General features: G+C 36.6%; 1 protein-coding gene across 1 annotated transcript; it reads left to right on the forward strand.

The window, feature by feature from the left end:
- Positions 1–258: 258 nt before the first annotated feature.
- Positions 259–8,417, forward strand: LOC137657595 (small ribosomal subunit protein uS10-like). The gene is made up of 3 exons (XM_068391947.1): positions 259–391; positions 4,100–4,215; positions 8,125–8,417. The coding sequence occupies exons 2-3, from the start codon at positions 4,101–4,103 to the stop codon at positions 8,376–8,378; spliced, it is 369 nt and encodes a 122-aa protein (XP_068248048.1). The 5' UTR covers positions 259–391; position 4,100; the 3' UTR covers positions 8,379–8,417.
- Positions 8,418–14,533: the final 6,116 nt, after the last annotated feature.

Raw genomic sequence — 14,533 nt, forward strand, 5'->3', positions numbered from 1 at the left:
GTTTTATGATAATAATATAATATTATAGTACATAAGGGTTTATTCTTATATAATAAATATATAATATATAGTCTTGACACACAGATACATCCTAATCAATTATTTGAACTTTACAAAATACGGACATGATGATATTGTTTTATAATAATAATATAATGTTCTAGTACATAAGGGTTTATTCTTATATAATAAATAGAGATATATATATAATTTTGACACACAGAGACATCCTATTTAATTATTTGAACTTTATTTACACAAATTTATAATACTCAGTTGACTATTCAATTCTTCTTCCTTAAGTTCTCTTGCATTTTGCTGGAATAGTAAACACACGCTTTCCGGTTCAGCGCTGGTTTCTTTGAGAATTATCTCGACCGGAATTAATTAAGTAAGTGCTTATTCTATTGGAAGAGGTTTTAGAATATATATTGAATGTGTGTGCGTGTTCTTAGTTTTTTTTATATATAAGGTAACGGTTAAAATTGACATCATCTCTTGTCATGTTTACCATGGTCCCAGGGCTCGCACGTGGTCCACACCAAGCTTTTTAGGAACGTCAATTACACACGTCTCTTGTTATAATATGTAGTATTTATTTTATTGGACATGTAGTGGAGTTATTGGAAATTTGAAATGAGTAGTTAATATAATTTTATGGCATGAGGAAACCTTTTTGTTTAATTTTGTAAGATTCCTTTACGTCGGAACGTCAGTGGAACACCTCTATTGATGTAATATGTATTATTTTGAATACAGTGTAAAGTAACCACTGGTATTGGTTTAGTGAAGCAATGGCTAGATATTGAATTTAATGGAATAAACATATAAATTAGGAAATAACTTTTTTCTTTTTTTATTTGAGATGAGCACGGTTTTTGTAGGTTTGCCACCACAGATGGAAGTTACTGTGCAACTTTGAATGGTGAAATTAATTCTAATAAAGTTTTAATAGTAATAGAGACGATAACTGCATTATAGGTTAAGGCGGGAAAGGATTTCCTGAAAAGAAAAATGGGTTTTATTTGGAAAGCTTTATTTCTGTTGCGAATAGATACCGAGATGGTATAGTTTTAATAACAGGCTTTTGTACAATGATGGACACAGGTCTGCGTGGCCTCAGAGGTGAAGGGTAAATTTTTATTCTAAAACATTCGTTTCACAGCTTTAAAGAATCTAAAGTATAATGTAATTATAGGTGTATTGGACGTATTTAATGATGGTTTCTGGCAGAAATCCATGGATTTTGTTATGGTAGGTCAACTACCGATGAACTTGTCTATCCTAACTTACTTCAGCTAAAGATTGAATGTTTTGTACTCATGATATGTGCCCTTGACTCATGAGTAAATGTATAGGAGCCTTTGTAGATCAGCGGCCAGGTCCTCCCGCGGACATAGAAAACGGGAATTTCTTCCTGTTTTCTAACCCTTCGTAAGACGTGGCCGTTGTTCTACAAAAAAATGTTCTGCCAAAACTCTAGAATAGAACACTGCCTAACTTGAATGGGCCCACTTAACCTTACCTACAACACGTGTCTCTCCTTAACGGGGGGGGCTAGTGTCCCCCTGCGACCCCCTGTGCATAGCCGTATTATTAATCTTAAACACCTAAAGGTGGGGGGCTACCGCCTCCTGCGACCCCCCTTACACTTGCCTTTTCTTAAACGGAAATCATCATACATGCATGTGGCTGCTATCACTCATACACACAAGCATATTCTTAATCGGCTGACATCATGCATACATGTGGCCGCGATCACACAAACCAGAAACGGAGAGGGTTGTACTTACATTATTTCTTGTTCAGCTTGCGGGTTTATTCGTAACCTCTACAACGGCCCCCTACTTATTCAAAGTCACTGAAGTCCGAGTCTTCAACTGGTATTGCCTTTTTGCCGAGAGACAACTTCTTCTTTTGGGGAGGGTACGTTAGAGGGGCACTTTTAGGAGATGTAGGGTGGTGGGACACCTTTTTTTGTGGATGGTTTGTTACACTACGTTGTGGAGGGGACGGGTGTTGGGACGGACCAGGACTTTCGGAATCAGAATCGTGGGTATCGAGCTGATAAACACGTTTAACTAATTCCAGGAATGCCTTCAGTCTACACCCCTTACCGATCAAATAACGTTTTTGAATTATATACATCGCAAAGTAGCTTTCATATAAATGTTTCAGAGTACCGAATTTCGGTAGTACAGATCTTTCTAGTACTTGCCACTGTGATTCGATGGTATTGGTGTGCACACTGGGATCTCTCGGACTCACAAAGTTAATGCTATGATTAACAGTTTTGTGTTGAAGAAATTGATCCTTAATATTATTATAGGCCTTCCAACAGTCCGAAATTATTGTAGTTTCGGGATGGACGCACTCTAATAATATCAGGAGCAATGTCTTTTCCGAACGATCCTCGACAACCCTGAAAAAAGTCTCACGTGTTTCCCAGTCAATCCCGCCGAACACCCATTTGCCATCGACCTTGCTGTCAACATTATATTTTCTTTTTCTGAATTTACTCTCTTCTATCTCGATATGTCCTGGTTCGCCAATTTTTTTTACTGTCCATCACCAAGATGTCCGCACACACGTCGCAACAGAAGTTGTACCAATCAATTAGTGTGTGAGAGGCAAACTTTTTGTACATAGGGAGAATGTGGTTCTGAGAAAAACCGTAAATAAAACTTGCTAATATAACAAACTTCTTCGTACGGTAGCTTTGATCGTGAAAAGACGCCTTTGTATATCAGCGGCGAGTTCCTCATGCGTTTTGTAAATAAAAGGCAATCCTAGATGTGTGGCCAACTTAACTCCCCCCCCCCCCCCCCCCCCACCACATTGCCTAAGTTGATGATGACACCTCCCAGTTGGGGATTTATTTGTTGGGTGTGTCTGCCCTTCTACAAACTATTAATCATGACATTGACATCTACATTGCAAAATTGATCTGAAATAGGCCATGGGGCAGCCAGTTTCCTGACCGCATCACAAACAATGGGAAATTGCCTAGTAACTTCTGTGAATAGTCCTATTACTGGCATCCTACTGTAGGCTACTGATTTTGTCAGGCTAACTTGAATTACTAGTTGTTACCTTCGAGGGTTAGTTTATAATTTTAGAGCTAGAAATGTGATAATGTAGCACTAATTAGAATAACTAGAACTTCTAGAACAAGATATATGAACTAGGAACTTCTAGAACAAGATAAATGGACTATGAATTTCATTATTTGAAGTTTTAAATGTGGTTTCTTGCTCATCGGCTAGCCTAACAATTGACACTACACAGTTTCATTTTGCAATTTCTATTAACCTACCGTAGATTATCCACTTAAGCTGTGAGGACCAACTAAAGCTATTATACAATACATAATTAAGAGGTTTTATTATAGTTCCGGACATAGCAAAACTTTCCAATAAAAATTGCGATTTTCCTACAGGAAAACTCCTGTTTTATGAGAAAATGACATTTACTTTTGAGGGCTATTACATGATTAGTGAGATACACCTGGACACAAAATTTTACAGATGAAGTACTACTTATGCAATTCAAAAGTTGACGAAACTTAATTTGATGCTTTATCAACATGCTATCTCTATCAAATGGACAGTGGTGTGTCACTTGATTAAAGCGACTGCTAAGAGTTTAGCGCATATATGTCAACAAAACCTAGTTTGGTAGGACACTTTAAGAAGGGATGAAAGTGTGGGGTCATATATTGCATGTGATGCTTCAGAATCTGGATTTGTATTAAAGGATATTAAATTTGAAATAATTTGATGGAGCTTTTGTATAACAGCAGCCAGTTCCTCATGTGTTGTTTAAAAATGAACATTAATTAACCTAAACTCTCCTCCCTAACCTAACGGGGGAGGGGGGAGCTAACGTCCCCTTCGACCCCCCTTACACTGCTCTATTCTAAGTTAGTCATAATAATACATACAGGTGGTCGCTATCATACATACACCCTAATTTGGCTACGCTAGGTTAAATCCCTGTATTTTTAACTTTTATTATAGTTTTTTATATTTTTTTCTTTCTTTCTTTTTTCTTTTTATGCAGTATGGTGGAAAAGATTACAGCTGCCTTTTTCTTTCAGAATGGCTGCCTACGCTGACAAAAGTGACATGAAGGCGGGTATGATGGAGGATGGGGCACCCATCCACCGTATCCGTATCACCCTCACCTCCAGCAACGTCAAGTCACTTGAAAAGGGTAAGGATCTTTGACCATGACCCTATTTGCCTACATTGTCTTACAAATAATAATAGGAAACTTGGGCATTTCATCGGCCACTGGAGTGATAATTCATTCATTGTGGTTTTATATTTTATTCGATGCCTAGATCAATATATTTCCATTGCAACCCATGTCCACCATTTCAACTGGGGATGGTACTGGGAATATGACATAATAATAATAAAAATGTTTATTGGACTAAAAACATATTTGCATACAAATATTTACCAAAAAAAAAAAAAAAAAAAAGACTCGGTCCAAGCCCATGTGGAGCAAAGCTCTTCGGGCAATAATACAAATAAAATAATATCAATTAGAAAATTTTTTTATAAAAAGTAAATATTGATATAGGTAAACTAAATGTACACATACATATACATAAGTATATACATATACACACACAAGTACATATACATACACATAGGTACATATAAATGAGATTTACTTACATAAGTACCTGTCCATATGTATTTGTCTTTAAAGAAAAAATCCTTCATCATTATAGGTCAGGTCAGTTGTCCACTGGCTTTTGGGAGTGTATTGTGGAAGATTTTCTTTCTAGGTTATTATACTGTATTGTATTTTCAAGGTTTTCAGCCGAAACTTACTGCTATGCTGCTACTTGATACCGACAAATATATGTCAAGGCAAGATTAAAAAAAAATCCAATCTTTCTTAGGAGGGAAAACTGACTTGACAAACACCAGTTTTAGAACTTATAAAGTTTGATTTCAGGGGTACACTTTATTACTTTTACTAACTTCCTCTTACTTTTACTAACTTCCTCTTAATTTACAAAACCTTTCTTTTTTTTTTCATCTTTCCTAGAGAGATACTTGTTGGTATCAAAACTCCTTTTATCCTGGCTATAGTATTTTGTTGGCTAAAGTGTTCCTCACCATTCTTTATGTATGGGTGAATAGCCCTTCTTATCCCTTTGATGCACCAGGAATTATCATCCTCATCTAGGCTCAAGGATTGCACTTCTTATTTCTTCCAGCCATGTCAAGTCTGTTGAAAAGGTTGGAAATCTAACTAATGCTGGAGACCATAGCAACATTTAAAGATTGTGTAAAATATGGGAAATTATTCATAGTAATACAGGAGTACCTTTAAAATCAAACTTAATTGGTTCCAAGAAAGTTCAAATACTGAATCCATATTCCCTCTGGGAATGAAAGACAATAATTATTTTGTTCATTACCCAAGGGCTAGTTTTACACAAGTTTACTATATTAAAATACAGTACCTTGTGTAAAAATATACTGTACTAGAAACAAGAATACCCTATGATTTTGCACAAGTTTACAATATTAACCCTTTTACCCCCAGGGTATTTGGAAATTTCCAATCCTTAACCCCCACGGGTTATTTTTTTTTTTTCAAGCACATTTTGCAGTATTATTTTTTTTAAATTGCTCTAACAGCCTTAATTTTTGTCATAGAGAGGTCAGGTTGGTCTCGTTCTCTTGGAAAATGCCTGAATTTTCTCAAAAAATTGACAAAAATACTAAAAAAAAATAATTTTAAATAGCATTTTTTTTGCAAGGACGTACCGGTATGTCCATGGGGGTAAAGGGATGAGTTTTGTGAAACGTACCAGTACGTCCTTTTGGGGGTAAAGGGGTTAAGTTACAGTACTCTACATAGAAAATATACTAAAAACAAGAATAGCCTATAATTTTGTAGAATATTTGTGATTATTTCCCCTATCAATAAGCTAGAATCAAGATCCCCTCATTTGCCATTTCGATAAGCAAAAGTAGAAAGAAAGAAAAAATAGGAGTGAAGAAGTTAAAAGTTTTGTTGGGTTGAACTTTTTGTAAACCACTAGATGCCTTTGTCCTGGTCTATATAAGCTCTTTCATGTTTGATCTAAGGAATAAATTAAAGTTCTTGTGTGTTTTGATATTGTGATATTACCGTAATGGGAAACCCTATAATTTCATCCGCCACTTTACCGATTGTTCAGTCATTGTGGTTTTATATTTTATTCGATGCCCATATCAATATAGTTCCTTTGCAACATGCCCACTACTTTCTCTGGAGATGGTACTTCCATAGTAACCATATTTTAATTTGCTGTACAGTATGTATAAGTAATAGTCATCATTATAGTTTGGTCGAGTTTTCCACCGTGGCTTTTTTTGTGTTGTGGAAGATGTTTTTTCACCAGTGGTCTGTACTTCCAAGGTACCTGATTTAGGTTTGAATCTTTGACTTAAAGTTGGTTAAATTAGTAAATTGGTTCCAAAACTAGTGTTTGAACGTCAAATAAATTTTCCCTCAAGTGGTTCCCCCTCTCAGAAATGCTCCTGTTGTGATTCAATTTTAGTTTTTACACCAAGTTTACAATATTAAATTGCAGTATTCTGCATAAAATAACCAAAGACAAGAATAGCTTGTAGATGGTTGAGTAATTTCCACATCACTCGACTAGGATCAGGATCCATTTGTCCTCTGTAAACACGTCCACTTTTTTCATTCTATATAAAAAAAACAAATATACTAATAAATGAAGTGAGAAAGGTAACAGGTTTTGCATGTTTGAACTTTATTAAACTGGCAGTTGTCTTCGTTTTGGCTTGGGTCCATATAAAGTCTTTCAAGTTTGATCTCTTGGAAAAAGATGTTTGATCACCAAATTATGAAAGAGTTCTTGGGCGATTTATCTTGGAAGATGTTACTCTAATGGAAAACTTTGGCATTTCATCGGCCACTTGACTGATTGTTCAGTCATAGTGGTTTTATTTTATATTCGATGCCTATATCAATGTATTTCCATTGCAACCCATGCCCACTATTTCAACTGGGGATGGTACTGGGAATATGACATGCTCCTATTTAGTAACCACATAGATTTGATGTATAGGGAATTGTCGTCAATATAAGGAAGTTTAGACCTGTTTTCATTGCTGGGATGTGAAAGATATTCTCTCTCAGGTCATTTGCATTTCCAAGTTCCATTTAGGTTTTCATCAGACCTCCCACTTGGCTGCTAATGCTTTTACTGTATTGTTAGTAACTTTAGCGTATCTCGGGCCCAGACCCTGCATTTTTCACCATCAGCTCCTTTTCTCTATGCCATATTTTTTTGGCTAATATCTTCACCATGTTCTCCAGATGTGAATCTCTGTTTTTGTATTTTGTAAAGTCTGTTAGTCAAGCCTTTTGTATTCTTCAAATTGCTGCTATATACTTCACAATTATGAGTAAAGGCCTTGTTCACTGAATTGCTATGTTTACTTACTGTTATACAACTTGTCTATGCAATTTTATACTGTCTGTTTTTTAATGTTACGTTTTGAGTTAATGGGCCTTCCTCTCTCTTATGCACCATTCACTGGAGGCCGCTTTAACTCAAAACTAATAGAGGAAAATTTCTGCGTCTGTTTTAAGGTTTTTGTTAAATTAATCTTTACATTATCATTACATAACTGTCCGCTTTGCTTTCTACTGACTTTTCTGGATATTTTTCTACTAAATTGTTCCAGTCTGCCCATTTTGTGCTCTGTTCCTTTATTACTGACCATGGGGCCTTGATCCCCTCCCTCCTCCTCTGATGACATTTCCACATTGCCCATTTGTGTTTGGAGAGATAAGTAGTGAAAACTTAGAGAACAATGTATCTTCTTCATTGTATGACTTCCATATTTAGCAATCTTGGGATTGTATTTCACTGTTACAGTCTTGAACGTCTTAGAAATGTAATGGAAATATTTGTACTGGATTCTTTAGTTAATGATTTGTTTTAAGAATCAACATGCAAACTACTATTATATATATACTGTATAGTATAGGTGATAATCTGTGTTATTAACTTCATATTATTTTCTGCTGTTCTTTTACTATACATTATGACCTAATTCTTCCCTATGTTTTCAGTGTGCTCTGACCTTGTCCGAGAAGCCAAGAGCAAGCAGCTGAAGGTCAAGGGTCCAGTCCGCATGCCAACCAAGACACTCCGCATCACCACCCGTAAGACACCTTGTGGTGAAGGTTCAAAGACCTGGGATCGCTTCCAGATGAGAATCCACAAGCGTGTGATTGATTTACACTCTCCTTCTGAAGTGGTGAAACAGATCACCAGCATTAGCATTGAACCTGATGTTGATGTTGAAGTAACCATTGCAGAGTAAAGTGTCAGCTTAACATCAATAAAGGCTCTCACAGTACAATGCATTGTTTTAGTCTTATGTTTTCCCAAGGGTTTAGGTTCTAGTAGATGTGGTTATGTACAGTATTGCTCTACTCATTTCATTTTGAATATTTAATGAAATCTAAGTTATTTTTTTTCTTTCTTTTTTTTACACAAAAGAGAGAAGCATATATGGGGAAATTTTCATGTTTCACTGATATCTTGAGATTCAAAGGTCAAGTCAATATTAAGTGCCCTGGAATTTGAACTAGGTAATGGGTCACACTTTCCCTCCTGTATTTAAATGTACAATACTGTTTATAGATACCATTTGCATTATGGAAACTAATTTAATTAAAAAAAAAAACTAAATAGAATATGTTATTTAGTGTGAAGGTTGTGTAGGGGTCTTTTAAATATCACAATTGAAAGTATTATTGTATTTTTTCCTATCTATACAGACCAAAGTCCGTTAGTTGAGGTAAGATTCTTGTAAAGTTTCCTACAGCCAGTGAAGAATTATTGATGATCTGGCAACTTGCACCCAGAATCCAATGATGGTCTGGATCTAACAGTGTTCCATTCTGATTCTGGCGAGAAGTGAAACCTAAATGACTTGGGGTTTGTAAAGTTAGGAAAATTACCTCTTAAATTTTAATTTGTCAGTTCCTAGACAAATACAAACTGCTGTCTTTTGAAGGGATCATCCTAAGGATGAAGTCCCACTTGCCGACTGGCTGGCTACCCACCCCAGAAGCATGATGCTTATTCTGGTAAGGAAAGCAGAGAAAAGAATCTGTGTCCCCCATGGACAATCAACTGTCTGACTCCAGTTTTTCATACAAAAACCCTTCTTCTTGGGGAACTGTGTTCCTGTTAAAAGCTAATATAAGGTGGTTTGCCTAAACCGGGCTACAACCCCTTGAAAGTATTTAAATCCGTTCCAGCTCCATAACATTTCGCCAGCTGATCCCAAGATAAGGAAGAAGGCCAGTCTCTTAAACATCAAAGGTGTAGATGCTATCGTAGACACAAAGCTTTTATGTCCTAGAATGAGTGAGGTCTGCTACACCACCTGTTGGGCAACTAGCACAAATCCTTTGGAGAATGTATCTAGCAACCTATGGGCACAGTCCCGAAAATAGTGTGCTGTGAAGGGTATCTCATCTAGATGCCTGTCTTCAACATAGGAAACTGAATGACACTTTCTGAAGGCCAAAGCTATACCAATTGCTCTTGACTTCATGAGCTCTAGTAGGGGCTAAGGTCAAGGCCATTGTTCTCTGTTGGCTCTACAGTACTGATGACTTAGCAAAGCTGAAAGGAACGGTATTTCTGGAGATTTTGTTCTTTGCTTCTAAAAGTTTGTCCTACATGATTTTGTTTATGTAGAGCCTCGCTGCCCTTGAAGGACACAAGCAAGTCATCAGGGTTATCTGTCATCTTCACTAACAATACTGAAAAGGATTCAAACCTAGAGGGGGCAATCTTCGTTAATTGGAGTTTTAGGAGAAACACTTCTCCACTCGAGGGGTTTTTCTTTCGTATCTGTGGGACGAGTTTTTCTGGTTTTACCACAAATTTGAGAACAAAATCTGTCTCTACCACCAGGAATGACGCTAAGTATGATCAACCGTGCTGCTCTCCCACATTTGGTCGAAGCTAAAGCTAATAGAAACTCTCTTTTATGAGATCCCTGTCTGAGGGTTACATTTTAAACGGGCTTTTGATTTCCCAATGTGACAAGATAGTTCAAGATACGTAAAAACTGATAATTCCCATGAAGAAGAGAGGTCTACTATACTACTTAGTCTGAAGACTTTGCCTTTAACTGCCAAGATTGAGAGAAGTTTCTCGTCCTGCAGGTACAGAAGAAAAAAACCCATCTAGTGGAGAAGTTTTCCTCCTAAGACGCCAATCGGCGCTCTTAGAACTTCTGTAGTACGACTTAGGTCTGGGTATTGCATGTGGCCATATTCGCACTTTAAGATACACTTGAAAGATGGGTCGTGATGATGACTGTCAATAACTTTACTTATGAGACAAAATGGACATTCCAGTGAAGACAAATGCCCAAGCTGTCTCTACCATTTCTTTGCTGTAAAGGATGTCTGTGTCCGGAGGGGTGTTGAAACGTTCAACCTTTCTAATCTGGTTTGTGATGTGAAGACTCTTACTAGGAGCATGTCTATACTCATCCTCAAGTGAGTGAGGTTCTGACGTGGGGTGAGAATGGACTTCTCAAGATTTATCCTGCACCCCAGGTCCTGACAATATTCAAGAAGGACCCTGTAGAGTATAAGTCTTCTTCCCATCACATGATCACAGGTTGAAACCAATGTGAACACTAGAGGTGCTTTGCAAAGTCCAAAGCATAGAACCCGACACTGGAACTTCGTTTGGTGGGCAATCCATATACATGCTTTCTTGACTTCCGGTGAACTGGAATGTCAAAGTAAAATACGTGTTTTTCAAGTACAATGACGGTAAGAAGTCCAGTAGTTTAGTGTTTTTTCTTTTTCAACAGGCCTGGGGTCTCCATTTTGAACATGAGACCGGTTGATAACTGGTCTCATCCTCCTGATGACTTTTGAACCAGGAACAGATTGCTGTAGAACCCTGGAGACGAGTCCGTAGACCTCTGACCATTTTCTTGTCTTGATATTTATTTGACCTCCTCCCAAAGAAGTAGGTCTTTGAAGGATCTTCTCAAAGATGAAGGGCTCGTAGGCATTGGAGTGAGAGAGTTGGTGAATTGGAGGTTGTATCTAATGCACAAAATCTCCACCGTACAAAGTTCTGCCGTGTGGAATTTCCACACATTCACGAGCTCGATAGACATCCCCACAGGTGGTAGCATGGTTTGCCACCCCGAAAGAGGTCAGTCTATTTTTTAAACAAAGTTTTCATATGTCTGCCCTTGTCTTACAGGTACTTTCCTGTGGGTCAGGTTACATTTAGTAGGTTGTCTGAAGGTGACGGCTCTTTTGAAGGAGGCCTGACTTTTTCCCCACATAGCAACTACGCGTTCGTATCTTAAAATCCACCAGATTCTGATATACTGCAAATATGGGAGTGTACCAGACCTGTCTTTTAACCAAGAGATAGCCTGCAAAACACATTACCAATTCCTCTATATATATGGCCTCCGAGGCTGAGAAAAGTGATAGTTGTGCAAGCCTTTCTGCCAACATCCCCCCGGTTAAGGTCGCTACCTTGCTGTTTAAGGGAAGGATTAGTCTCTTGTGTCACAATATTGCCTTTGCTTTGAAAAGACAGGAGGCATTAACTTCGAGGAGTGTACCCACTGAGCAGTTCCCAAGTTGTTAATATTAGTCATAAGACCATCAGGAAAGAAGACTCCTTCAGGCTTAGTAGAGGTAGACTCCAACGGTCTCATCTCATCGGGACCCACTGAGTTAGCTTTATGGGAAGTTTCAGGGAAGACAAGTCTTGCCCTCTTCAGAGGATATATCTGATCATGAGTCTCTAAAGTAATAATAATAATAATAATAATGTTTATTGGACAAAAACATATATACATACAAAATATTTACAAAAAAAGATTCGGTCCAAGCCCATGTGGAGCAGAGCTCTTCGGGCAATAATACAATAAAATAATATCATCAATTAAAAAAAATTTATAAAAAATAAATATTGATATCGATAAACTAAATGTACTCATATATATATACATAAGAATATACATATGCATACACATACAAATACATATACACACATATGTACATATACATACACATGTACACATAGACACATAAATGAGATTTTTAGCCTAAAAATAAATGGAAATGTACAGTATATTCGTATAATAAAGTATGATAAAGAAGGTCGGAATAATAAATAGTACAAATTTTGAATTTAAACATTGATATGGTAGAAATGCTAGACTTACAAATGTATACAAGCAATAAAGGATATAAGAATTAAGAACATTATTGCATTAATGGTTAGTTCATGAAGAAATGTCTACTAATAAAACTTAGTACACAGATAATAACATTAGTATATGATTTTTTAAAAGATCGAATGCTAAGCAATGCCTTAAGATAAGCAGGCAGAGTATTCCATTGTTTAACTCCCTGATAGAGATAAAACTGTTCACATTTCTTTACACGTACGAAGGGAAGAGTTAAGTTAGAGTCTCTTGTTCCATATTGGTGTGCTGATTGTACCTGAATTATTTTTTGTCTAATGGATGGATATTTATGCAGCGAAAGGGTTTGAAACATCAAATTCATTAAGGAGAGTTTGTAGGTATCCTCCAACTTCAGAATCGAGAGAGACCGGAATAGAGGTGATGTATGAGCTAAATAATCACTCGAAGTTATTATTCTCACCAGTTTTTTTTGCATAATGATTAGCGGTTGCAGGACGTTTCTACTGCAACTCCCCCACGCTGTAATTCAGTAATTTAGATGAGGAGATACTAAAGAGTGGTAGAGTTGTTTTAATATATATAGCGGGAAATAATCCTTCAGCCTATATATGATACCTATAACTTTGGAAATTTTATTGCCTATCATATCCACATGCTTACTGAAGGTTAATTTATTGTCAAACATTACTCCTAAAAATTTTCCACTGGATTTCTGGTCAAGAGTGTGATTTCCTATTGCAACTCTTATGTTACCGGGAACTTTGCGCAAAGAAAATATTATGAAATATGTTTTTCTCTCATTTAGGGTCAATTTATTCGATAGTAACCAATTTTTAACATTATTTAAGTTAGCAGTTAAAGAATTACAAAGAGAATAAATATTTTTATGACAAAGATGGAGCGTGGTGTCATCGGCAAAAAGTATGGAGTTTAATCTGCCAACTGAACGAGGCAAATCATTAATATAGATGAGGAAAAATAACGGTCCTAAGACTGATCCCTGAGGGACACCTATTTTGACATCCATAGTCTCTGAAAGATGACCATCGAGCGTGACAAATTGTTTTCGATTTGTCAGGTAGGATTGGAGTAAGAGTAGTGCATTGCCTCGTATACCATAATGTTCCAGCTTTTGAAGTAGTATATCATGAGACACAGTATCAAAGGCTTTGCTCAAATCCAAAAAAACCGCACCAAGGTATTCATTTTTATTCATTGCATTATAGATATTTTCAAGGAGGTCATGAACGGCATCACTAGTACTTACGCCTCGTAAGAAACCATACTGACACGTAGAGAAAATGTTACAACTATTGAAGAAAGAGTAAAGTCGACTATACAATAGTTTTTCAAATATTTTATTCAACAAAGGAAGGCAGCTAATTGGTCTATAGTTATTAACATCTGATATATCACCGGATTTGTGTAACACAGTCACACATGCAATTTTCAAAATGTCAGGATAAATACCAGCATCTAAACAACGGTTGAAAAGCATAGATATAGGAAAGGCAAGTAGGTTAGCATTGTTCTTATATAATCTTGTAGGAGGAGAATGAATATTTGCTTTTTTGTTTTTCAGTTTTTTTATAATGTTCATCACTTCCAATGGAGATGAAGGGGTAAAAAAAATAGACTGCTGATTTGAGGGAGGCAAATAGGTACGGAAATCTAAGTTAATATTTTGAGGTAAAGCATCCCTTAGAGTAACGCCTATTGTAGAGAAATGAAGATTAAAAGCATTTGCAATTTGTTTAGTGTCAGTTCAGTAATGGTTTCCCCGTTTCGAATCAGTTTTCTGAGTGAGCTACTCTTTTTTCTGCCCGGCCTTAGTGACGAGTTGATCAAGTCCCAAGATTTTTTGGCATCTCTACGGAGTTGGTCAAAAGTACTCTCAAAATAGTTTTTCTTTGCCTTGCGTATTAATGTACATAACAGATTACAATAGTTATTGTACTGTTGGCTACTATAATTACCCAATTTCATTCTTCGGTACAGATTATGTTTAATATTAATTGATTTAAGAAGTCCTTTGGAAAGCCACCTATTCATCAATCTTTTAACACTAACAAATTTTGTTTTCAGGGGAAAACACTCATTGAAGAAACTGTCAATTTTGTCACTGAAAGAGGTGCCCTTTAATTTTTTTAAGTAATGACTTTCTTCTCGTGACTAGATGAATCGCTTGAGTTTGTGCTCCTTGTCTATCAGAACCTTTGGAAAATGAACTGGCCGGTCGTCCAACAGAGCAGTTCACT

Source organism: Palaemon carinicauda, chromosome 18 (genome assembly GCF_036898095.1).
Source record: "Palaemon carinicauda isolate YSFRI2023 chromosome 18, ASM3689809v2, whole genome shotgun sequence".
In the NCBI taxonomy this organism is placed as follows: Eukaryota; Metazoa; Arthropoda; class Malacostraca; order Decapoda; family Palaemonidae; genus Palaemon; species Palaemon carinicauda.

Coding starts and splice junctions, on each gene's coding strand:
- LOC137657595 (XM_068391947.1), top strand. CDS start 4,101: ATGGCTGCCTACGCTGACAAAAGTGACATGAAGGCGGGTATGATGGAG. Junction 4,216..8,124: donor CGTCAAGTCACTTGAAAAGG/GTAAGGATCTTT, acceptor CTATGTTTTCAG/TGTGCTCTGACCTTGTCCGA.